The following is a 27,373-nucleotide window of genomic DNA, read 5'->3' on the forward strand; positions in this document are numbered from 1 at the left end:
GCTTTCTTCTATTGGTACTTCAAAATTCATTCAAGCTGACTCATTGTATCTGTGGCATATCTATACAGTTAGGTCTATGAGATCCAGGATTTATAACAGTACAAGTTGTAACCAGATAGATACTGAATATGCAACCTGTCAGACTGATGATGACTTGGTTTGTATGCAATAGCAGGAAGATCAGAGTCCTTCTAGACACAACTCAGCTCAGTATATTCCAATAGTGTGCTAGGGACAACATGGAGCTTTGAGCAATTTATCACAAACCACTGTGGTTTCAACACCTAATGGTGTCTGAGCTTCCAAATCCCTTCAAAGTGATGGTGTTGGCCAGACAAGGAATAAGGGAAACAAAATCATATTGGCACAAAGAGGTCTCTATCACCAAGTATTCAATGAAAACCTGATGCTGATGTCAGCCCAAAAATGCAAGACAAGAAATTGACTATGCTATTCCCTTTAATAAGTTAATAACATTTTGGATGCTTGAAAAGTAATCCTACATCTGTGTTTGCAAAAGTTCAGAGCACATAACGTGTCGCCTTCTCTATAAGAGACATTTGTTCTCAGACTGAAAATGAACTCTTTTGACTAGATATTGATTTACATATAAGATTCAGAATTGGTAAGAGCCCTCCTCTCTTTTTGATCAGGAACTTTCTGGACCCCTTCTCTCTTTTTCAAACGAAGTGTATTTTGTAATCTGACTGAACAATGTTCAGGAGGACCTGTATAGTCAAAGTGATGCAGCAATTAGGGTAAGGATCTCCTACTTCTCCTCAGACAATGAAGTCACAGAAGACTAATGTAAACTGGCTACATATTCCATAATCCTTCAAAGCTCCCTTTAAAAAAAAAAAATCAAACAAAAAATACCTTTGCTGAAAGGGAGCTTGGGTCCTTTCAGCAGCAGCTGCTGTGGGCAAAGGAACCTTAACCAGTGCAGGTGGGGGAAGGGGCAATACACAGAATCTCCTTGAAACCAACTACCAACATATACACCAGATTTTTAATTGGACTGTTTCCCTTTGTTCCCTGTGGAAGAAACCCAAGAGACCGAACTTGGGCTCACGTGAATGCAAGATAGCTTTAATATCCTCTTTGCCTTACGAAGAAAGGGCTTTCCTGCTCCAAGCAGTTTCTCTGATGAAGGTTGGATCCTCAAGCTTTTGCTGGTCCTGGGAGAACACAAGGAAAGCAGACCTCCAGGCAAACCTCACCTTCTGAGACAACAGTTCTCTTCATTGCACCTCCTATCTAAAAGGGCATCTGATCATGCTTACCCTGCTCCTTGGGCATGAAAAACCAGGTAATCAAGAGATGCGAAGGACTCGGACATGGATTGGTAAATCCTTTGTTAAACGGAGCCCGGCACCAGAGCTTAGGGTTCTGGTGCACAGTAACATTAATTCTTCTCATCTTCATCCTAGTCATGACCACCAGTCTTTTTGTACAGTATGGAGAAATACCAGGGACTTAACAAGTGATAACTTACGGAGGATCCATTCGACTGGCTTTGTAGTAATGATGTGGGCGTCTGTCATGCTTTCAATAAACTATTCCAAGATAGGGTACAAGCACATGATAATCCTATTCTGTCTGGGGTTCAATGACTGAGACAGCGCTCAAATCCAGCTCTTAGATTCTTCGATTGGTGTCAATTTAAGTTCCTGGGAACCCAGGAAAGAGTCAGATCCTGACAGAGAGTTACTGCAGGAGCAATGTATTTGCAGCAGAAAAACTACAGAGCTCTCATTTGCTCAAGTAAATACCATTACCCTGCTACCCTGAGTCCTCAGCAGCTGGAATTAAGCAATTCTACTGAACAGAGCTGCTTTCTTCCTTCCAAGGGATTGAAGCAGCGAATGACCTGAAAAAAAACCCCAAAATTGAAAACAGACAGATGAACTCTGAAGTTCTAAATAAAGAGGTAGAGGCAAAAAATTAATATTGATGCCTGACAAAAGCCAGACAATGAAACTGAGGTTCCCCTAAAGTTTTCAGGGATCAAAGACCTACTGACACATGTGAACCAGTGAAAACTGAAGCAGCGAAGTCCATCAAATACACAAATGAAAGACTTGATTAGAAGGCAAGGAGAGTCACTCATTGAAAATGATACCAAAAGCAAGATTTTATGGAGTAGGTTGAAAAGCGAAAGTGCTGGATAAGTGAAGTAACTTATGAGCAACTCTACTTGTAGTCAAAACTTTGTCAGTCCTAACTAACAGGGGTGGTTAGGCAAGATGGCAAGTAACCATCCTGCCTAACCATCTTGCCTAGGCTGTTTACTGTTCTCACCCTGAATCCAACCTCACGGTGTTTAGGAACCAAAACTCTTGAGAATGGAGAACTCTTTTTAGACTTGGGAGTGCAAGATCAATTAATACAAATTCTGAATAAAGTGTGAGTTGTGAGAAGAGTGAAAAGTTGCACTAAAATTGAGTTAAAACTTTTCTTCAACTTTCAACTCTTAAATCTATTTGTAATTTTTGCTTTAAGGGTTGAAAAGTGCAAGAACAAGTAATAAGGTAGCATACAAAGCCAGTCAAAACAAAATAAGACTTATGTCTCAGTTTTACTTAAAAAAAATTTGAGATTACCTGAAGAAATTCAGTCCAACATAGGTGGACTATGAGTCACCTTCCCCTATTTCATTGAAAAAATGATTTATAGGATAGAGAAGAGAGAGTAGACAGTTGTCTGGATTTTAATTATGATCTTTGGACAGAAGCCTGGTCTGGTTTGTTATCAACATTTGTTTATATGTTTGTAATTCACTTAAAGCCTGAGATAAGTGCACTGAACAGATCTAAATAAATGCAGAAGCTGTAACAAGTTACGGCTTGTCCACAAGGAGACAGTGTGTGTCAAGTCAGAGTGGGAATGTACAGCACACTAAAAGTAACCTGCCATGCCCTAAAAGTTCTACACTGTACATGAAAGTGCACTACAGAACTTTTAGTGCACATCATGCTAGTGTGCTGTACATTCTCACTCCAACTTACCATGCACTAAGTCTCTGCGTAGACAAGTTCTAAAATGAAAGATAACTGCAGTTGAGCTTTAAGAATAGTAGCTAAAAAAGATTTTGATCACCATGAAGAAAGTTGTTTCCCAAGGTTTCATTGTTACATGGTCCATCTAATAGAATTCTAACCACGACCACTTTATGCTATGTTTTATTGTATGGTCTACTTTTGCTGTACCATTGAAAAATTGACCAAATCCTGACTTCTTATACCAAACCAAACCAAACCAAACCCAAACCCAAAACCAAACAAACAAACCTACCTTTAAAAGAATGCACTGATGATTTTATGTGCACAACATCCAATTTGCAGGAAGCATGTAACAATGAAATGCCCATAAAAGTGGGAGAATGCATCCAAATGGGAAAAAAACAAATGCGTGAAAAAAACCCTTTGTTTTTATTTTAGTTGGCAAAGGATTTTTTTTGTTTATTTGTTTTTAACACAAAAAGTAGCAGTGCTTTGTAGTTCCTGCATCTACCTGAATCCATCAAGATCTCTCCCTTTTCATAATGCAATTACCTGGCACACAAGACAAATTTTGAGGGGAAACATTTCCTACTATTATTCTTTCACAATAGAAAAGGTCTGTGTTAAAGCAATCAAGAAGATATGTACTAAAAGGATACTTTATGGACTTTAAAACAAATCTGATACCTAGCTTCTGATCAGAGGGCCACTTTATGGACTTCTGAGACACAACAGAAGAATATTTGTGCAAAACAAAGGCAATCAATATTAAAAAGGTCAAGTTATACATCAGAAAGGATACAGACATGACTCTTTACATCATTACGAAGTCCTTTACGAACAAATTCGTATGCTTCTTCTTTCTTTCCTAAACAGTTCAAGGTCAGTCCTTTCATAGCCAAGGTCTCTGTAGAAAAGATTTTGTACTTATGAATGTGAGAAATCAAAACATATACCTACCATTTATGGTGACTGTGACAGAATGTACCTTTGTATCCACACACTACACACTATAGTAATAATCTTTATACAAAGTTTGCCTTGTAAGGCTTAATTTGCTGGTCAATATTGTCATGATGAAATATATGTGACAACACTGTAAAAGTTGTAAGATTCCAATGTATGGTGTTATTACCACATTCCTAACTGAGGTTGGCAAACAGGTCTGCCTAAACAAAGGAATGTGCACTCTGCTTAAATTTGTATTTAAGCAGTAAATAGAGTCATTAAGCAGGAAGGGAAACAAAGAAAGCTCAAACAATTGAGAAGAATGCAGCAGGGAACAGCCTTCCCCATAGACTTTTTCTCTTCTGGTACCCAGCTGGAAAGGTTTTTCAAGAGGGAGACTGAACCCATAAAACGGAGCAACAAATACCCCAAGGTACCATGCCCCCTCCTCTCTCTCTCTCTCTGCCCATCAGTTCACTGCATCTGAAGGAATAAGGGAAGCAACTTTTGGACTGGAGAAGGGATCCTGACTTAAAGAGTTTGGTCAGTAAGACTGCAAGAGGCTTGTGGTGAGAATGTTGCTTTGAATTTAATATAATTTGTTCAATTAGGCACCAGTAGCATTTTATCTTTATTTTTCTTGAAACTATTTCTGACCTTTACACCTCATTACTTATACTCATTTAAAATCTCCCTTTGTAGTTAATTGACTTGTTTTATTGTTTTATCTAATCCAGTTTAAATTGAAGCGTCTGGGAAACTCCAGTGGGGTGGCAAGCTATGTTCATATTATTTCTATTCAAGAAATAACGGATTCTCTATAACTTGTATTGTCCATAGAGGGCTGGGCAGCTCAGGACATACATTTCTAAGGGAAAATCTAGAACGGGGGGTGTGCTGGGGTCACCCTGCAGTATAACCAAGGCTTATGGGAGCCAGCGTGCAAGCCACACCATGGGTTACACCCTGGAAGTCTGTTTATGAGCAGCCAGGTGGGAACTTGTTCAGCAAGGCATTGTGAAGCATCCAATGTTGCAAGGCAAGGGTGACAGCTGCTCATTAGTCTGTATCAAGCCCTGATATATCACAGTGATACAAGTGCAAGATGCTTTGAATTTAATTCAGTAACAAGTTAATCAGTGCACTGAAACTAGATCAGGGCAATGGCTTAACAGTGCTCAGCACTTTGTTACTGAAGTGATTTGATTCCTGACCTAGTTTTTTAGATCGTCAATACCAATGCCTCACACAGAACTAAGATACACTTTGTATTTTCTATTTGTCCTTCTGCAAGCAAACAAGAAAACATTTGATTTGCTTTGGTGCAGTTAAGATTCAGTGACCTGAAGTAACTTCTTGTAAAAATTGCAATAATGTAGTTATACTCTAGATAATCAGAGCAAGAAGAATGGTCTTATGGTTAAAGCAGGGGATCAGAAGCTGGAAGACCTCTATGACCTACAGAGACAATTATACTGATCTAGGACTGTGGTTTTCAACCTTTTTTCATTTCACCCTAGAAAAATTTCAAATGGAGGTGAGGACCCCTTTGGAAATATTAGAAATAGTCTGCAGACACCCAGAGATATACAGACTATAGTTTGAAAAAACAGTTATACCTTCCATAACTGTTCTTCTTTGAAATGTGTTGCACATGTCCATCCCAATGTAAGTGTGCATCCCGAGCAGAGTCGTCATAAAATTTTCTCTCAGTGGTATCCACCTGGTCATCTCTGGTGCCTCGCATCCACAGCTCTGGTATAAAAGGCACCGCTGACCCCACGCCCCCTCAGTTTCTTCTTTCCGGCCAACTCTGATAAAAGAGGTAGCAGGATGGGTCTTGGAATGGACATGTGCAACACATCTCGAAGAACAAACAGTTACAGAAAGAAAGTAACCATTTTTTCTTTTTGCATATGTCCATTCCAATGTAGGTGACTCCCAAGCAGTTGCACAGGTGGTGATCTCAGAGTTCACTGACATGCTGACTACAACACAGCTTGGCCAAATCAAGCATCATCCCTAGACTGCTGAGTGATGGCATAAGGAGAAGCAAATGTGTGAACCAAGTCGCTGCTCTGTAAATGTCCTTAATAGGGACCGGTGCTAGAAACACCACTGAAGATGTCTGCACTCTTGTGGAATGGAGCAGCAAGGACAGGTGGGGTGGGAACACCTGCCAATTTGTAATCCGTGCAGATACATGATGCGATCCATGAAGAAATTCTCTGAGCTGAGATGGGAAACCTTTCATCGTCTCTGCAACTGCTGCAAACAGCTGGATAGATTTCTGGAACAGTTTGGTTCTTTCTATGCAGAAAGCCAGTAAATGCCTAACATTCAATGAGTGGAGCCTCTGTTCTTCCCTGTTCACATGTGGTTTCGGACAGAAAACCAGTAGGAAGATAGACATCAAGCTATGAAACTGGGAGACCATCATCAGAAGGAAAGCTGGGTGATGACACAACTGCACCTTATCCTTAAATAACACCATGTACAACAGAGGGCATGCATCTCTGAAACCCTTCTGGACAAAGTAACGGCCACTAAGGAGGAAACCTTCCAGGAGAAGTATAGCAGCAAGCAAGACACCAGGGGCTCGAACGGGAGGCCCATAAGCCTTGATGAAACCAGGTGGAGGTACATGTGGCCATGAGACCCAAGAGTCCCAGGCAACTCTGGGCCATCATCATCGGGTGATCCTTGAGACATGCTATGAGTTCCACGATTGCTAAAAAGCACCATTCTGGGAGGAAGGTTCTGGCTTGGACAGAGTCAAGCACTGCCACGATAAATTCTATCCTCTGTATCGGGGCAAGGGTGGATATCTGCATATTTATAAGCAGACCCAGGTCCCGGAACGTTAAGTGGATGCTAGACTCCACTTGAGCCCTGGTCTGGCATCTGACCAGCCAGTCGTCAAGGTAAAGGTACACCTGAACCCCTTGCCTCCTCAAGAAGGCCATTATTACTGCCATGCATTTGGTAAACACTTGCAGGCCAGCCCACATGCTGAATGGAGAACTGTGAATTGGTACTGCATATGATCCACAACAAATCTGAGAAACCTTCTGTGTCCCTGTAAAATTGGAGGAAGTTTTGCAAGATCAAGGATAGAGCAGTTCTGTCCTTTGCAGTAAAAAGGAACTGAGAGGGCATGGGGTCAACGGTGCCCTTTAAATCGGCACTATGGACGCACGGCTCCAGAGCCGTCCTCACAGATACCACTGAGGGAAAAATTTTCAGCAACTGTGCTCAGGGCACATACACACCTATATTGGAATGGACACGTGCAAGCACTCAAAGAAGAACCACTGTTCTATGGTAATGACAACTTTTCACAGACCCTTACACATAGACCACAGGTGGAAACCCACTGCTCTAGGACAATAAAAGAAGAAATCGGAGAAACAGTAATGCTGAAAAGAGACCTGGGATGGCAAGAGTGGACAGGAAATAAAGAAACAAATTTACAGTGTGAGATAGCTATAAAAGACAGGTGTGATTTTGTGCTTCAAATATGAATGCATCGTGCCAAGAGCTGGGAAGGCAACATCTCTGTACAGCTTTGATATGACTGCAACAGAAATAAGTGCATTTAGTCACGCACACCATGTTACATGCTGTCATACTTGAGGGAGTTTTGAGAATAAAAAATTATTAGCAGGAGAAGCTGAGATGATGGAAAATTAAAAACACACACATTTAGGCAAAGTCAACTGGGACACATATACAACAGTAGGCTACAAACAATGAAGGGTATAAGTACTCAAAAGAAATGTATTTATCTGAGTGGGTACTAACAGCCTAAAACTAAGAAAAGGAACATTGAAGTTGAATTTTGGGATGGTGGGGGGAGAAAAAACAGTGATCCTTCTGAAAGCAAATAACTCAAGAATTCCACACAGAGGAAAATTGCGTAATTTTAGGTGTGCTACATGATGGATCTTAAACTATGACAGGTATGGACCAACTGAACCAACACACCATCTCCACCTCTAATTTCTACGATACATGCCAAAACATGACTTCTAGGTTCTGCCTTTCATGTCATATAATTCATGGTATAAGTAATACAAAGCTTACTTAAGGAATACAGCTAAATATAAATAGTGATGTTATAACTTACAGTAGGGGAAAGATAAGAATTTAAAACTTTCCTGCCAAAAGGCAAGTATTTCTGATCTCCTCTGAAGAAAGGTTTTTTGTTTTTTAAATCCAGGCCTCACTGAATTTAACAGGAACTACTACAAATAGACAATGAGAAGCTTGGACTTTCAAGCCAGAATGTACAAGGGCTAGTGTAGCTAAGCTTTGTTTTCAGTGAGACAGACTCTGCTGCAGATTAGGCTTTACTTTCTTTTCAAAAAGTCATTATTCAACTGCAGAAAAGTATTTAAGAAAAGGAGATGCAGCTTGGATTGTGCCTCCTATAGTCAGTGCCTCTGCTGTTGCTGTGAACCAGGAGTTACAGCTGGCTACAATAAAGACTGAAAGCCAAGTGTTGTACTCAGCTAGTCGTTAGCAATGAGGTCCTTATTCCCTCAATGATGGGTGGTTCTACCACAAAGAAATAATCAGAACGGCCTGTATACTGTTTAAAATTTGTGTTCTCACAGGGACAAGTCTTTCAAAACATGCAATTACCTCCATGTTCAGCAAACTTCGGGTTGGAGAGGATCATCTTGCAAAACTTGAGTCCATTTTTGTATTGTTTTTGTTCGTAACATTTCTGGAAAAAAACATTGGTTTGGATTACACTACTGAAAGTGCTTTTAAAATAGAGTAGTCCAGCAAAATAGACTAGTACAAAATAGTTCAGCAGGTCCTGCAGTGACAAAACAGCAATCAGACCACTAATTAAAATTCTATTTAATTCTGCTCCCTTGACACTTTGTATGTTGTTTCTCTTCCACATTGAGGGAAGGCCTGTATGTGCGTTTGGACATTGTTTATCATTATGAGTGCTGCCAGAATACAAAATAGCTTTTTGGTAAATAATCTGATAGGGGGTAGCTATAATATTCCCATGGGTACAGGAAGGGCAAGTAGGAGTGTGGATGGATTTTGATATGAAAGAAAGGTTAGAGATTCCTAATTATTTACTGACAAAAATCATCGTTAACACAGAGTTAATGCTGCACAGTAATATCTCATGCCCTTCAAGAACAGTGAATTAATCAAAATGCAAATTTCTGAAAGCCAGGAAACAGATCAAATGCAGATGGTGATGCAACCTTAACTCTGCCTCCTGGAGCCGGCAATAACTACTAGAAATTATCTGCATGAACTACAACTGCATTCAGTGTGTTAGGTGCAGTTATACTAAATGGTAGAGGGATTAGGCAGTGCTGTTTAGAAGTCCTGCAGTTGTGATATGAGGTGATACGGAGGGACCATGCACCTCTGAAGGGTACTCAGCCCCTCTCCCTGACCCTCATTTGAGATATCAAAGGAAAAAGATTCACATGTACCTTAAGAGGTCCAATATGCTTAATTTCAATGCTATGACATGTTGGTTGTGCCAGTAGTGAGGCACAGGGGTCTTCTTGCCATGGAGATTGTAGGCAGATAAGTTGGAGATGAGTTTTGTCTGTTTAATGATGGGTAAGTATGGGTGTATTGGAGCACTACTCAAAGCTGCAGAGTTAAGATTGTGTAGGCATGTATCCTCATTCTATTCCTGGGAAGCTTAACATGGATCCAAGGAAAGGAGGGTTCTCTTTGCAGTGTTGGGATCAGGGACAGCTGTTGAGTAGGATAGTTACTGCCTTAAAACTACCACTGTTGCATATCCTGGAAATGCATCCCATTGGTCACCTCAGGGAGAACAAGACAATAGAACAATACTGCACTGCTACATTTTCGGAACATGGGAAGGCTCCTGTGCGAGTGGGCACGGGAAGACGAAGCAGAAAGAGATTCAGGCACTTTAAACAGGATATTTTATTTCCATTCCGTTGGTTTTACCTGTAATTATCTCTCAAGAGCATGAACTCTCTGAAAACAAGAATTCCAGTCTCCAGTTCATATTGATGAACACAAAGTCAGAGTCAAGGTTTCCACCACTTAGGATTTGATTAAAGATGGAAATATCAAAAACTTGTGGGACAATACCATATATGGCATGGATGGTAACAGGTGGATAGTTAATGGCGCATGAACCAATGGGGGGGGGAGGGGAGGAGGAGAAGAGTCTCACCTGAAGTACAAATCCCCCTCCCTTAAAATTGGATTGAATATAGCATGACCATCTTATACAAGATCCTGAAGAGCAGGAAAATAAAACTGGTTCTGCTTTAAATCACCCCAATGCATCCAAAACTCACTATGTGAAGGAACAAATTTGTTTACTCCACAGTAACATATGCCAAATTTTAATCTGTGGATTTGTTTCATAGACAGGTAAAACCAATGGAATTGTTTCATAGACAGCCAAAGCTATTTCTACTTGGTGAATGATTTGAGTACTTCCTGTTTGGAGGAAATTGTGATTTTGTGACAAAGAATGTATAGATTTGGATCTAACTGTCTCCACTTGCAGAGGCAGGGCAACATCTTAGATGGGGGAGACAAATGCTTCACTTTGTGCTACAGCCTGTGCTGACTGATCAAGCCCACTGGAGATATAATGGACAGTGCTAATGGGGATTGTCAATGCTTCCCTCAAAGAAGGCAGGTTACCAGCTTCAATTAAAACAGCATAGATTCTTGAAGATACTCTGTATCAATCAACCTATGTCTAAATATCCCTTTGGAATTAGAGTCACTAAAATTATGGTTAAGATCATTCTCAAAATCTAGATGCCTACAATTTCTTTCACCACAGACCTACATATGGTACATTAGTTGTGCTGGCTGAAATCCTAGAGATGGATGAAGACAGATTTAAGATCAGTTGCCTAACACCATGGAATACAGGTACATGCTGACTGACGTACCTGAATCACTTCACAGGGAAGTAGATAGGGCTGCTTTCAAGATCCCTAAGAATAGAGTTGGGAAATTGCTTCTTTACCCCATGGAACTACTCCTTATGTTTAAGCCTCTATATGTTTAAGGCTGGTGGGTGATCAGCTTCCAGTTGACACTTAGATGGCTTCCCCTCCCACTCCCAAATTTACAGTTAGCCAAATAGTTTCTCTTTCAAATGCAGACCTCATTAATGTCATACATTCCTAACCTGTGTCACATCGAGCAATTGCTGTAATATATTCTTCTTAGGTTGAGACTTAAATTATGAAATGAAGCTGTTGCATAATATAGCAATCCAATTGCTAAGTACCTTGCTGCAAGCATGCTACATCCCTAAGATCTACCATGGCTGCAAGTGTTTCCATGTAGCATATTGATCTATGAAACCCTAAATGGCTAAGGACCTGTTCATGTCAAAGGCAGCTTTTCTGTGCCATACACTGGTGCAGTTGTAACCAGAGGCCTCTTAAGCTAAAGCCCTTTTGTATAAGCTAAAGGGAAAACTGTTCACAGAGCATTTTCAGCGTATGCTCTTCTAGTTTAGAACTAGTTTCCCATATTTGTCTGAAATAATTCAGATTTGCTGACCTTTATGTGGCTCATCTTTATTTATTTATTTAATTTTAATTTTTTTTTTTTGGGGGGGGGGGGGAGGAGAAAGAGAATATTAAGGATTTTACCCCTCCATTTCTTTATCTTTAAAGGAATTGTCAAGAGCACTTAAGAGCTTGGGGCAAATGTTTTTGCTCCTATATATCTGAATAAAATAAACACTTCAATTTGACTTACATTTATATGCACCTTTCATCCAGGAAGATCCTAAAGCACTTTTACATATTTTAACTTTACTCAACATTTAAATGGCTATGAGGTGAAACAAGTATTCAACATCAGACAGCAACACAATCAGAAAGCGATGAATGCTATATCCAACTAAGAATATGTTTATGTAGATAAAATGTAATTACACAAACTGAAGTTTTGCTAGAATGACAAGGTAAATACCTCAGAAACAAAACAGTGTCACAGTATCTAGAATTAACAGTCAAGATCTTAGATTTGGAAAAAAAAAAAAAAAAAAAAAAACAACCTATCTCCTGGCACCATGATCATTTCTCCATTGGTTGTTTAGCAACAGGAGAGCAGTATCTATTCAATCAAAATTGTTGTAAGCACTTCCATCTTGAAGATGCTACTAAACCAGGTATTCTCCATGAAACTTCAAAGCGCCCACTCGGTATTGTCTTGAACATCTCAGTTGTCCTCCTCTAGATTTTAAGTCCTTTGGAACAGGGCCACATTATTTGGACAACCTTAAGAGGAGTGACTATTCCTCCAACTAGGTAATTAGGCTAGGTCTCTACATTAGAAATTTTTGCTGACATAGTAATGTCAGTTTGGGTTGTGATTTCCCCTCCCCCTCCCCCCAAAGATTTCTATACCAGCATAAAGTAGTTTATTTCACGCAACAAACCAGCATAAGCTATACCAAAAAAGTCACTTTTTGGGCAGTATGAACTGAGTCTACAACAGGAGGGTTTGCCAGCATTGCTACAACCAACATACTCTAGTGTAGATTTGGCCTTAATTTATCTATCACTATGCATAAAGTCAGTAAAATGCTTATAAATATATTTATACAATTTATGGTAGAACAGTTTGATCAGCCCAAATTCTACTTATAAATGTAATGTAGGGGCACCAGTAACATACTGTTCCATTTTGTAGTACAGAAGGGACTTCCTCCACATTCCCTAGCTAGGCTAAAGCTTTGATGCATTCAAGGCTTTAGCAAAGTTATGACCACCAAATGTTACAACTGAATCAGTAACAGCCACACTATAAAGCTTTCTAGCCATTTCCAGCATATCTATCACCTTGACACCCAAATGTATCAGTAGCCATTAGGTCCCATGACTACAGCAAACAATGTGGGCAGGGACTTAGCACAAGTATGAAATGATTCAGTGGTATACTTTTGTTTCAAATTTTAGAGCTCTTGAATATTTCTCAGAATTTAACTGGAAGTCTAAGTTCGAATCAGAACCAAAAGTCACAATTGTCTTAACAATCAGTGACTTCCAGACTTTAGGAACATTAGAGCTAGAAACAACAGATGTGATACTCTTACACCTTCAATACTGAGCAATTTGAATACAGCTCTCTTACCGATAAGGAACAGGTGCACATATCTTTGGATTACAGAGGGAATACTGGATTATTTAGAATTCAGATACAGAATCACAGATATCTATCTCTAAATCTACAGATAGATATCAAGAGAGATAAGTCAGTACAAAATGAATATGAATAATTTTAGGGATAAATATGGAAAGCCGAATTAGGTCATATGTAACTAAAATGTATTCCTTTACTTGTCATTTCCATTTCATTTTAGCTTTTGGTACCCGCCCCCCCAAGAGCTCCACTGTTAATACACTGAATTTCTACAGCACATTCCTTCAGAAACTTTTGAAGTACTTTACTAAAACTGATAAATTAAGCTTCCCAGCATCCTTTAAGGTAAATATCCTTATTACAGACCAAAAGCTAAGGCACAAAGAAGTTTAAGAAACTTATGTCACCTACGCTTCCTATGATAGAGCCAAAAACAGAACCAAAGTGTTCTACCAGTCATTTCTTCAATCACATGAACATTCTTCATCTTAGTTTATTCCTTTTTTTCTGTATTAATCTAGAATATTATATTTTAATATATAGATATACTTTGTTACAAAACCACAGAAAGGCATCATTTTGTATGTTGAACATTTTGATATTTCCAGACAAAAACAAGGTCACAAACCAATTTCAGGGCAGAGCCTACAAAAGGTAACACCTATGGTTAAAACACATTAAGAGGGGAATGTTAAATTGCTACATCTCAAATAAATTAATTGGCAGTGATGATTTAAATCAGGGTAAGGCTTTGTAAAACTAATCTGATTTTTTTTGTTGCTATTTCAACTTCCGCATTTATAGTTTATTATAAATGTTAACATTTTAAGTACTGCTACTGGCAGGATATTTTATTTACTTTTACAAAATCATTAGGCAAAATATTAGAAGTTAAGCCTCCGATCCTGCACACACATGTAAATTTATTCACATGGATAGTTCCACTTACTTCAATGGAACTATTTCCAAGTTAAGCATTTGTATAAGTGTTTGCAGTATCAGAGACTAACATTGTATTTTCATTAAAAACTTCTTAGCATAAAATCTTTGTCACTTTAAAACAAAAATGTTTCAGTGTTAACAATGAAGAGTTAGACTTTTAATACATAAAAAAAAAGTAATATACAAACAACATTTTTCAAAAACAGAAATATAAAGTTACATTCTTAAGCACCTATGTGACTAAGGAACGTAATTCCCATTGTCTTCAAACTATAAACCCAGATGGACGAGGATAGTCATTTCAGCTTTTTTGACTGGTAGAAGTTCAACATATTTAAAGGTGATGTTGACTGAATAGACAGCACATTATTTGCTCATCAGTTTTGTGTTTGTGTCATTCTGATAAAGATATGAGGCTCTGGACTTGTCTTTTTCAGCATAGATAAGCATTGTAAGTATGAAATCTCTGAAGGAAAAAAAATATCTAACATATGAAAGTCTAGTTTCCTAATTGTTAGGGAACGAAGTATGCAATTTAGCAAATTAACACTTTAAAATTTGAAGTAAACAACTAGCAACAATAAAAAATCTAATTTAAAGTTAATACATTTATCATCAATATTTTAAATACATATATTCAATATTTATTTTAAAAAATCATTTGTATCCATGCTGCAATTATAACTGAGTTTGGAAAAAGTTTTAATGGTCTGCCTTTAAAAATAAGAACACCCATACTGTGTCAGACCAATGGTTCATGCATTCCACTATCCTGTCCCTGACAGTAGTCTGTGCCAAATGCTTCAGAGGTAATGAACACAGCAGAGCAATTTCAATTGACCCATCCCATTGCCTACACCCAAATTCTCTCAACTGGAGGTAGAGATAACCGGTGCATGAGTTTGTGCCCCGACCATCTTGGCTAATAGTCACTGATGGACCTATCTAATTCTTTTTTGAACCCAATTATAGTTTTGGCCTTCACAACATCCCGATGATGAGTTCCATAGATTGACTGTGCACTGTGTGAAGCAGCAGCATTTTCTTGTATTTGTTTTAAACCTACTGCCTATTAATTGCATCAGGTGACCCCTAGTTCTCATGGACTGTGAAGGGGTAAATAATACTTCCTTATTCACTTTCTCCACACCATTCATGATTTTATAGACCTCTATCATATCCCCCCTTAGTTATCTTTTTTCTAACAGAGTCCTTTTAATCTTTCCTCATATGAAAGCTGTTCCATAGCCTCCTTTTTTGCCTCTATGTGTATTTTACAATAGTAAGGGTTTTTTTTTGTTTTTTTTAAGATGGGGGGTGGGGAGAACAGAACTATACCTAGTAGTCAAGGTCTGGGACTTAAATAGTAGCATTATGATATCTTCTGTTTTATTACCTATCCCTTTCCTAACAGATTGCTTTTTTGACTGCCTCTGCACACTCAATGAATGTTTACAGAGAACTATTGACAATGACTCAAAGATCTTTCTTGAATGGTAACAGCTAATTTAGACCCCCATTGTTTTGTATGTATAGGGAGGTATTTTTTCTCCCACTGTGAACATAAGGTGCATGTTTCCAGAGGATATTCAAAAAGAACACACTGCAGATTTCTTTGATTGGCAATATATAATCTATCTTCTGCCTTTCACCATCGTTAAGGAGGTCTAGAGGTCACCCTTTCCAGAGCTTCATCTTCACGGGAGCTTACCTATGATCTGCAACAAATGAAGCAAGGGGAAAATGCAATGGCTAAAATGAATATGATTAACTAGTACTAAAGGAGAGGTTTCCTTCCCACTAATTTGTTCTTCGACAGTCATGCCTGGCAGAAAGCACATATAACTCTCTTCCAAAGCAATGTGTGTGGGGGGCATACAAGAATCCTCACACAACATTCTAGGTCAGGTACCTTAGTCTATATAAGGGAGTGCATGCTCCAAATCCTTCAGCTCCTTTCTCTGAACCGCATAGCTCTGAATAGTAGAGCTCTGCAATAAAGAGAAAGGTGGGCAGGAAGCATGAATGCATACATGCAGCTCTTGAAAAAGTTCACTAGTAAGTAATCTTGAGGGCCTCTCCGTATTCCCATTTGTGAAAGACTAATAAGCAGTGCCGCTCCACCATCCTCCTCATCCATCCTTGAAAGTGGGTGAAGAGTTCTTTACTGGAATATGGGCTGTAATAATGGTTTCCCAAACTGGACTTCAGATTGCAATGCCAAGTCCAAAAATGGTGCTTGATGAATGTATGCATTGAACTCTAAGTCACTACTCTAAATATCTCCATTACATGAACGTGTCTTAGACATGCTACTTAGGCTTCAACAGCCCTAGCACTAGTACACTGATTTTGTCAGTGCTGGTAAACTAATTATGCTATAGCAGAATTCTATGCATATAATGATCAAATTAGATAACCTCTCAATAGACCGTCCCTGCCATCTTTCTACAAAAACTACAAATAGCCTATTTGTAAGTGTTTCCATTCTTTGTAAGTAGAAACAGTGTTTGCTTTACAACCTGACTATGCAGACATGTTTTGCTGAGATGAGAATGGAGTCTGAGGAAGAAGATCAAAGATGGAAACTGAAGAGAATTTCAGGGAAAACACTAGGTTGTTAGTGTAGCAACAATTTGCCTTTATAATTAAAAATAGTCTCCATGAGGGAACAACTGTATTGGGGAAGTGCCCCATAAATGCCATTTTTAATAAGTGTTCAAGCAATACTGTTCCCATAGCCTCAAAAGGAGACTGCCATCAACTTAATTAAAACTAAGTTCATATCCCAAGACAGAGATTGCTCTCTATTAAGTGAGTTTGGCCAGAGGGTTTGACAAGTGTCCTGGGCTGGAGGAGGATGTATGCAGAGTGGATGTAGAAATTCAGAGTACAGTACTTTCACTTTTTTTGAGCTTGAGGATTCTGGGAATTCTAACTGGGGATAATTCTGGTGATGAAAGTTAGGCAGCATCCAGAGGACACACACTCATTTATTGCACGAGAAAGTGGAGAGTGGAGGAATGCCAATTATTCCTTTCCTTGCGTCCCTTCTCACAGGTGCCACACTTTCTCTTTTCTTCTTAAAACAAGAAGGCTTAGAATATCAGGGGCTGGTGCACAAGTACTGGCAGCGGAGCCAGAGGAAGTAGCCAGTGAGATCTGCACAATAGATACTCCCACATGTGAGGCTGATTTAAGTTGTCCTTTATATAGCAGAAAGATGGTGCCTTGAACATTGGTGCCAGCTTAGATCTGTGGCTCGTTTGATTGTGCCTGGCAATTAAGTTTGTGTAAGTGTGGACATCACTGAAGGGCAACAGCCGTGATAAGTCCCTTTATACAAGGGCTGGGAAGAAACTCCACAACCCCACAATTATGGAGGGCAATGCTGAAGCCAGGATGGCATCATGCAGCTTGAGCATCAACACAGAGAGTGGCTGTTCTGGATTCAGCAGAGAGACTAGACCTGGGGTGTTACCCTCTACCCATAAACTCTGGAAATGCGCTTGAAGTTGGATGTGACATTTTCATCGACTTCGAAGGACAAACACACACTTGTCACACTGTGCACTGGCACTGAATGTGCTTTCCAGAGGCAGATTAAACTTCAACATGGACATCACATTCAGGAATAGAGGCAGCATGCTTCTTAAACCCATTTTAGGAATCAGAGCTAGGCACTGTTCCCAAAGACCCTGAGGGAGATAGAGCATAAATTCCCTTTTTTACCTCTCTCTACCTAAACTACGCTACTAATCTAAAGACTACTTTTTAGAGAAAAGATTTCTTAAAGTGTTTAGAAGTCTGACAACTATGAGAGAGGACCCTTTGTGATTGCATTTGCTAAAGTGGCCATAAAGGGAACTGAGGTAATTGGAACTGGAGAGTGCACTCAAGATCACAAAAGGGAGCTCGCACACCCCATGACACTTCTGCAAGAGGGTTCCACATGGTCACTAATAACGGAAAAGTCTCACCATCAGAAATGTTCTACACACCCAGAAACCTATTGGATACTGCAATGACTGACTTATATCAGCCTGAAGTATGGGACTTTAAGGCCTGGACCAGTGTCAAAATGGCACCGTTTGTCTAATTTTACTGTTAGATAAATTGTGAACTATTGGAACTAGTAATTCCAGGTTTCCAAGGATGAATAGCACGTTTGTAGCCATAACTGTTCACGCTACATGGAACATGAAAATTTACATCAAGTCAATATCACTGTCATGTCATCCTTTGTGCACACACTTCAACTCTAACCTGATTTAACGGCCACGATCTTAAGAACTGTTAGAGCTCACACCTCCGCACCACTGGATGTTTGTAATTTGATCTTCCAAATGGCAAAAAAAAAAAAAAAACTTAATTATATCTGAATTTTAATTTAGTTTAACCATCAATAATGGTTGTTTCCCTCCCCCAGGAATGCCTAAAGGTGTTAAAGTCTGACATTGCTGCTTCATAAACAGTTCGTGTTTCCATGCTCCAGGAAATGAACAGGTCAATTAAATGGAAAAAAGTATTTAAATTAAAGGATAAAGTCTAGTATCTTTATTTACAATATCTACATTGCATTTTCCACTCTGCATCAAAGATGCACTGTAAGAACCACCTTCCTTGGACAATGGAGTTTGCCAGAAGTCAGTCAAAGATTTCAAATACTCTTCTGCTGTGAACAAACTGCATAGCGTATAAGAAATTAGGCCTAGGATGTCACACATCTTGTACAATATTATGTGACCAGATGAAACTCTTCAATATGCTTAGATGCCAATTAATGGAAATAAAGTGAAATGATGAAAAATAAGCAGTTTTGCTACATTGTATTGAAAGATCTTTATGACAGACTACTGAATTCCACCAACTGGAAACTCAGATCAATTCCAACCCTGAAGCTATTCAAGAGGCTAACCTGTTATCTGCTTCGACCAGCCTGCATTTAAATTAGTGAGTCCTTTTGTCCAAGCATGGACATCCTTTGTAAACAGAAACATACCAGATGACTGTCAGTCCAAAAAAAAAAAAAAAAAAAAAAAAAAAAAAAAAAAAGCATCCAGACAAGTTCAGCTACATTTAAGTTATTAGATAAACAAGTTTATATACTGCACTCTGGAATTGAAGGCACATCAATAAAAATATTATTGGGTAGTTTTTTTTAAACCTAATATTGATATGACACTTGCAATAGAAAGATTACATGCTAATCTATTTTTCATGTTTTTTTGAGAATCCTGTAGCACTTCGTGTATAAACAGTTTCACATTTTCACCTAATGAGTGGGTCTTTCAAACAGCAAGAGGATAGAAAATACATTTGAAAAGGAAAATGACACTAAAACCACAAAAGCCAGTAGAGGGGCATGCAATATCTTAGTCTATTTCTTAAGCTGACTAGACTCCAAGTTGTTGTCTCTACTGCCTATTTTTAATTTTCATAGATGTAACACCGTTGCATAATAGTAACAATTTGAAACAAGGAATAATATGCACAGAAAGGCTAGAAGTGGAGTCTAAAACCCGACTGCAGAGATCATTACCCAGAAATGGGAAAAAAGTCCAAGTCAATACAAGCATATGGAAGTGATAAGAGATAACCCTCAATAAGTTTCTAGTTAATGAAATTGCAGTCAAAGAGGAAATTCTGTTCAAACCTACAGCGTTGGAAACAATTCTGTCAAAAACTTCCAAAACCAGTTTTTAAAACCACCATATCTTTTTCCCAGGAGCTTCACCTAGCCATAAGTGCTTAGAGCAGTGTTTCTCAATTAAATTTGGCCACGGAACCCTTTTGAACTCGATAAATAATTGTGGAACCCCCAAACTCTTAACAGTATTTTTACATATGGGGCCAAAAAAAAAAAAAAAAAAAAAAAAGTCAAAATAAGCAAATTATATACCAGCGTTTCTCAATTAAATTTCCCCGCGGAACCCTTTAGGCTCCGTGGGGAAATTACACTCATACTCGATACCCTCCGCCGAAAAATCCAGGACATCTTCCCTTTTTTGGCAGCACGGAGAACAGCTGCTCTCGGTGGCACAATGTCACTTTCTCGTAGAACCCTAACAGTGTTCCCGCGGAACCCCAGGGTTCCGCAGAACACCAATTGAAAAACAGTGGCTTAGAGGCTATTTAGTTATGCTGAATATGTATGTTCTAGTCACAAATACATACTGTTCACAGACAATGCAGAAAGAAACTTAGCATTCTTGAGTACTGACGAAATTTTTTTTTAAAGTTCCAACATTAAATGGACAATTTAGAAGTTGGTCTTGCTTCACAGAGCACTTGTTTGTTAATGTCTGTTTTAGAAGTTCCTGTATCAAAAATTATATAAAAATGGTCTCAGATTGTAGGAGATAAACATTTAGTAGGTTATATACTATATGCTGAATTCTAACTAATTAATTACATTACTTAGCAGTGTTTACTACGTTTGCTCAATGCTGGAATAACTTCAACTTTTTAAAAACTGAATGACATCGTTTGAATTTGAAACTTCATCAGGTATTAAGAGCAGTATTCTGGATACACTAAGTCCACTCCACGCATCTTACTTGCATAAACATAGTGCTTTTAAAAAAAGCAAGGAAGCAGCAAGAGAAGTGTCACTTTTTTGCAAAAATACTTATGAATGTGTGCAGCTTTACCCATACATTGACTTCAGTGGGACTACTATAACGTGTGTGGAGTTATGCACACATGGAGGTTTTTGCAGGATATGGACCCTAGATGTAACATCAGAAAACTGGCAAGATATAAAAAAACAGGTAACTTTTTTCTACTCTAACAACTGCAAATTGACAGAAGACAAATTGTCAAACAACTGGTTGAAAATTAAATTTTGGTAAGGGAGTACTTCAAACTCATGGCTATGTTTCACTGCCAGTTCTAAGTGATTGTAGTTGCATCAACTTATGAAATAGTGCTGGCACACCAGAATAAATGAGCTTGTATAAAATCCATTAAAAAAAAAGGAAGATTTTTTGAACTTCACCCATTCAAACATGAGTTTGAAGGTTTTTCAAGTTATCTGGGCACTCTAACTCAAAGCAAGCATAAGATTAAAATTGGTAATTTTAAGTGGCTAAAAGGCTGACATTTCTTAGTGTTCTACATTTCCAATTTGTCAGCCCTATTTTGAAGTCACAAAGAGAGCACGCATGTTACATTTCCCACCTACCAGCCTCCCCCAATACATTCGTAAAAATTATACTGCAAATGAAATAGCAGAGCAAATTTCCCAGTGTAGTTATGGACTCAAGACAGCATGGTTATTGCCACAGTACATGTCAGCGACACCTATGCTTCTCCCTCTATGGTACAAAAAGAGCACCCACTCAGGCTCCCTTGGCCACCACCTCTCTGGGGTGGAAATATCTCCCAACTGAAGAGTTCCCTGCCTTCACTACATTATTCCTAGCAAAGACAGGCAGCCCAAGCAGCCTGCTTACTTTCTCAGATTGTTCATATTAAAAATAAAAAACCTACATGCATACTAATAAGCTGATGAGAGGTCACCCCAATCCTAACATGGGCTCTGGCTGGAGCCATCCTTCTACATCCCATCAAAGGGTTTCTTTGGGGTTTCAAATTCCCCACAGCTTCAGCTCAAAAGAAGCACACAGTCTTATGGGACCTCAGTAGGTCCAGTTCTTCCAACCCTTCCATAAGGATTGGGTTCCTCAATGGAACAGGGGTCCTTTCTGTTTGCTGGATCATGAAGAAAGCCTTGAACCCCATCCAAAAATCCTTTTTTTTTTTTTTTTGGTTTGTTGGTCCCTGGAAAATCCATTTTGAATTAATATATGTGAATCTCTACAGAGGGTGGCTTCAAAAGTGCTGATAAATATTAATGTAATTCTGTTTAGTTAACTCCTCTATTAGGAGAGGGGATGCAATTCCCCCCCTCCTACTCCCACCCACACTTTTAATTCAATGAACCCCAAAAGGTATTAGACCTAATTCAATAAGGTTTAATTTAATTCACTGAAATTTACCTTAATTCCATAAGGTTTGTCCAGGATATTGTCAGTCTACCACAGTCATCATTACATTATAGTGAAACATCTATGAACTGTTACTACCCTCAAACATCACAAGCCCTAAACTAACAAAGCCATCTCAACTATTTGATTCATTCATCTTACAAGATAAATTCAGTAATTGTAATTACACCAGGGAATGATTAACAAAAAAAATAATGATTTCTCCATGCCATTGCTAACATTAAACCAATTAAGTATTACATGCAAATTTAACAAGTCAAAATGTTATTCTACCAACATGCACTGCCCAGTGTAGATTTAAATACTACTTGTTAATTCTTATTAACACATGTATAGTTATATAATACTGTGGAAACTGAACATTTTAGCAACTAACGGAAAAATAATGGTCTATAACAATCATTTGTGCTTTTAGGCTGATTAAGACTTGTCTACATTTATTGGTAGGCAATATCTATAAAAGACAGTTAAACAAGAACATTAAGTTAAAACATTTGATGAAGCTTGAAGATATGCTTTGTATAGAACAAAGCAAAAATTAAAAATCAACCAATTCAAAGCCATTAACAAACTATTGTAATATGTGACCATGCAGACAGATTTATGTAGCCATTATGATTTCAGTTTTTTAACTGGGCTGCAAAACAAACCCAATTGTTAAAGCATGATTTGTGAGTATGAAAGTTTTCCAAGTGAATGCAGTATGCTCAAAAGGAATTTTGAGATTACCCAGTGATTTTCATGAGTCAGCCCAATCACAGAATCCCAAGAAGAAACAGTACTAACATTCTCACTAAAGAATTGCTAAAGAACTTAAACTACAATAAATACTGTTCTCTACATAAGAAACATTAAGGATCTGTCTATCCTACTGATGCGAAATAAAAATTTGCTACAGTGCTTTAATGTAGTACTGTCTACCTGGACTAATTCATGCACAATAGGTTAATTTGCTTTACAAATCACACCTCCATAAGCAGGCACTGTTTTCTGTGTAGACAAGCCCAAAGTTGGAACTGAATTCTGAATTTAATTTCACCATATTTTTTAAGTGAAAAAACTCCTCTTGACAATACCACCAGTATTATGAGCATCAGATTAACACTAAAACTGAAAAAGCTTAGAGCACATTAGCAGTGTGTCAAGGTATTTTCATACTTAAGACACTGGATCACAGAGAGCACATTAGAGGCTGCAGTCATGAAAGACAAGGTACTAACCTGCTGATCAAAAAACTATTGAGTGCACAATGTTGGGGGAGATCAAAAAGGCAATTATGTCTAATCAAACTAATAGGGGACTTTGACTACCTGCATATAAACCAGTCAACGTGCGGCTATTTTACAGTTGAAGTGTGGCTCACAGAGCCCCCAGAGCCTGCTCATTCTCCACCTACCAAACTGCGGTGGTGGGGAGCTCAGGGCTTCTGCCCTGCAGGAAGGGAGTCTTGGGGATTTAACCCCATGTGGATAGGGGTGCTGGTGTCCCTCTTAATCCCCCACAGGGCTGAAGCCCCAAGCCCTGGCATGCCCCTCCACCCCCAAGGGGCTAAAGTCCCAAGGCCCCACTCTGCAGGGCAGAAGCTCCTAGCCCCACCACTCTGCCACAGGGCAGAAGTCCTGAGCTCCCCTCTCCCAATCTGGTAGACAGACAATGGAGGGCATGAGTGGCTGCAGAAAAAACTTCAAAGTTATACGTGTCTTGCAGCTCTTGAACTTCGGAAGATTATTGTATATGGCTAGGAGGGTCATTAAGTTTGGAACCCCTGATTTAAAAAATTGATTCTTCATCCAGTTTTACAGCATACAGGTTAACAGTTTCTCCCTTTTAGGGCTTGTCTGTACAGAAAAATTAACTGCTATAGTTTACTCCTCAAGTGGAAACGGTTATTCACAACAGTGGCCTTTTTCAGTTTAGCTTAATTCCCTTTTGTAGCAAGCTATGCTAAACTTTAAAAAGACCAGTTATTGCAAATAATAGCATCCACACAGGAATATACTACTAAGTACACCAGTATAGCAATGCTGATAAAATTTCCCAGAGTAGATGAGCCCATGCACCTAGGTAACATAGGAATTGGTCCAAGTAGTAACCATAGTTGAACCATTACATAACTATGACCATGATTTAGTATGTGCAGAGGAATCTTATTAAAACTAGCACTGTGAAATGAAACTTTAGGGGATTAAAAAAAGTGGAAGCTAGTAACAAAACAAAAAAATCATCACAGGTCAAGTGAAGAAACCAAAATTCTTAACTACAGCTGGGCTGACTGGTTAAAGAATATCAGATGACCAGCTATTATTTGACTTCCATCAAATACTCTAGCAAGAATGCTCCAACGTAGCCTATTTTTGATTGCATCATGGTGCCATTCTTTCAGAATTTAATTTAATTGTGTTCCACATTTTTTTGACTTAAAATAATGCAGTTAAGTAAGTTTTTTGTAATTAGGCAGAATCGTATTGTTACTTATGTCACAGATTCAGTGATTTTCCAGTACCTCCAAGACATCTTCTGTGGCAGGGCTGGAGCAGTGGTCAGCCCCAGGACAGCAGAATACTGGTCAGGGTTGGATTAGCCCCTTTGGGGCTGGAGCAGCAGCAGTCAGCACCTTCCCCAGAAGGGGCAGCAGGCCTGGACCAGTTGCAAGCCCCAGCAGTGCTGTTTGCCCCTCTTCCCCAAAGGTATTTTTAGTAAAAGTCAGGGACAGGTCACCAGCTTCCATGAATTTTTGTTCGTTGCCCATGACATGTCCTTGACTTTTACTAAAAACAACCATGACAGAATCTTAACCATAGGCATACGTATCTCAGGTTAAGCTTATTGGAGATTCTAAAGTATTAGACTATTTTTTGTCCCTGTTCTAATAAATTAAAATGATCTGGCCATTGACACTATTTGATCTGTCAACTGACAGACTGTTTTTTGACCACTCATATGTGCAACCCTAGACTCTGCTCAGAGGGTATTTGAGAATAGCATATGTGTAAAAGAAATACATCTGCAGAAACAGAGAAAGCATGAAAACAAGATAAAAAATGCAGTGCGGTTAAATGACCAGATTCAAGGATGTTATCTGAGCCAAAGATATATCCTTCAGAAAATGGAAATCCAACTCAAGTGAATCCTACAGAAAGTAACAAACTATTGTTGGTAAAATATAAGATAGCAGTCAGGAGGGAATTTAAGAACAAACAAGTAGTCCTAGAAAAAAAAAAAAAAAAAACCCAAAAAACCAAAACAAAAGTATATACCAAAAGCAGCAGCCTAGGATAGAATCCACAAGTACTACTGGAACAAATGTAGCAGCTAAGAACAAGGACCAAGATACCTAGTAAGAATATTTTTCACCACCACATACACAGACTGCTTCTACGCACACACTAAAATATTCTTAAATAAAGCAAATTAACCAAAAGGTACAAAATATAAGCTATGTAGACATTAATACTTCAAGGAATTAGTTTAGAAAAACTGCAAGGATAAAAAAAAACTGGGAAAGAAGAGAAACCATGTTTTAAAATATCAATACATTAAGATCAACTGAATGGTCGTGTGTGGACAAAAGTTCAGGAAATAATCATTTATTAATCACAATGCAGATCATCAGCTCACCTTTCACAAAAGGTAAACTTTCATCCTCACTCAACTGCCATATTTTTATCTGAAAATATATTTAGACACTGGACATAAAATGGTGCTAATTTGTCTAAAATGCACTTGCCTAGAAGCTTTACAAATTTAAAATGTTAAGCTACATTGGGAAGTGACTGCTACTGTGAACTTGTTTGCTCCTAGTAAGAAATTTCACTTAACTGTTCTAAAATTAGTAATTTATTTATAGCAATGAGAGCAAGAGGAGTACTAGATTACTTAGTAAAATGCATACCATCGCAATTTGCTGCTTACTGTATGGTTATTAAGAACTATTAAATCTTAAAAGCTAAATGCTGCCCTAAGCCAACAAGAGAAACCAATCAACAGCACACATCTGAGCTTGGACACTTGTTTGTTTTATTGTTAAGCACTTTGGCCTTGGCTAAACTAATTACTAAAAAAAATTCCCCGCTATTGTTAACACCAGTGGTAGCAAGTGGGGAGTTCTAGTGCAAATAATGAACCAGTGGCTGCCAGCAGATTTACCACCATGACATGTGGACCTCTGCTGAGCAGGTACAGATGACAAGGTAACTGAGAACTCCTGAAGCTTTGTTCACACTAGGGATATGTCAACAAAGCAGCTTGGAGGTATGATTCCCAGCTCAGAGAGACATATAGGCACTACCTCTGCTCAGGCTAGTGCCTAAAAGTAACAGTCTTTAAGTAGCAGTATGAGGCTAGGGCTAGTTGCTCATGTAGAACACTGCAGGTATGTACTCTGGCAGCTAGTTTGAACTGCAGCTTATGCCACCACTGCCACACAGCTATTTTTAGGTGCTAGCACCAACAGAGTTTACACATAATGTCTACCCAAGCTGGAAATCACACCACCCAGCTGCTGTGTAGACATACTCTAGAACTGCATTACTATCAGCCACAAAGTTGCACGAAGAGGGGTATTTTTCATAAAAAATAGTTAATTCACAGAACCTAAAGTTTTTGGGTTTTTTTTAACCATAGAGAACCTAGAGCAAGAAAATATTTCAGACAAACTACAATAGATGATCCAAGAGATGATTAATTTATAACATGAATTAAACCTCTGTCTGGCAGTTAAATAACACATGGTCAAGTAAGTAAACAGAGTGCTTAGGCTGACAGTTTACAAATTAAAAACCCCTTCAATCATGTTTCAGAGAACCGGATTCTGCTTTACTAGGCTGCCAGCCACCCTCAGCCATGTGGCTAAGTGAAAAAAAAATCTTTCTGCATCTTAATGCCTTAAATCTAGTCCCTATATACCATGTGTGTTCTTGGTCAGTTGCTATCCAGGAGATGGCTGTATCTCAGAGATGAGGTGAGCCCCTGTACATCAGTTATATTTGTAAAGTGCTTTGGGATCCTCCTTCGAGCAGAGCGGTGCTGTATAAATATAAGATATTATTATTATTAGCAACACACCTGAACCAGAACACCTACCTGGATCCAGACATCCCAATTTAGAGAGATGTTTGGAACCTGAACCCAGATCCGGATGTCACAATTCATCAGTACATTTAAAATGGGCCAAGGCAAAAGCCTAAATCTAGGCAATAGAAACTTTTTTCTTGGGTGGGGGGGAAGAGAAGAGAAGAAGAAGAAGAGGGGAAAGCACTGCAAGGGGCAGTGTTGGAAATTTGGTTCCAGACTTTGCAACGCTCTATCGCTATCCGT

General features: G+C 38.7%; 1 protein-coding gene across 6 annotated transcripts in view; it reads right to left on the reverse strand.

Annotated features, from left to right (window-relative positions):
* Positions 1–27,373, reverse strand: part of NAA16 (N-alpha-acetyltransferase 16, NatA auxiliary subunit) — a 104,091-nt gene that overhangs the window by 76,231 nt on the left and 487 nt on the right. For 3 of the 6 annotated variants that reach the window (XM_067563182.1, XM_067563183.1, XM_067563184.1), the window contains exons 1-2: positions 8,598–9,306; positions 3,805–3,909 (exon numbers count right to left, since the gene is read on the reverse strand). In XM_067563182.1, coding sequence (XP_067419283.1) covers positions 3,805–3,909; positions 8,598–8,868 — 376 coding nt within the window. In that variant the 5' untranslated portion in view covers positions 8,869–9,306. Of the gene's footprint in view, positions 1–3,804; positions 3,910–8,597; positions 9,307–26,962; positions 27,083–27,373 lie in introns of those variants that run through there. The other 3 variants (XM_067563179.1, XM_067563178.1, XM_067563177.1) reach the window with 3 other exon arrangements.

Source organism: Emydura macquarii, unplaced genomic scaffold, assembly GCF_026122565.2.
Source record: "Emydura macquarii macquarii isolate MOO-44397 ecotype Brisbane River unplaced genomic scaffold, CSIRO-AGI_Emac_v2 contig_2473, whole genome shotgun sequence".
NCBI lineage: Eukaryota > Metazoa > Chordata > Testudines > Chelidae > Emydura > Emydura macquarii.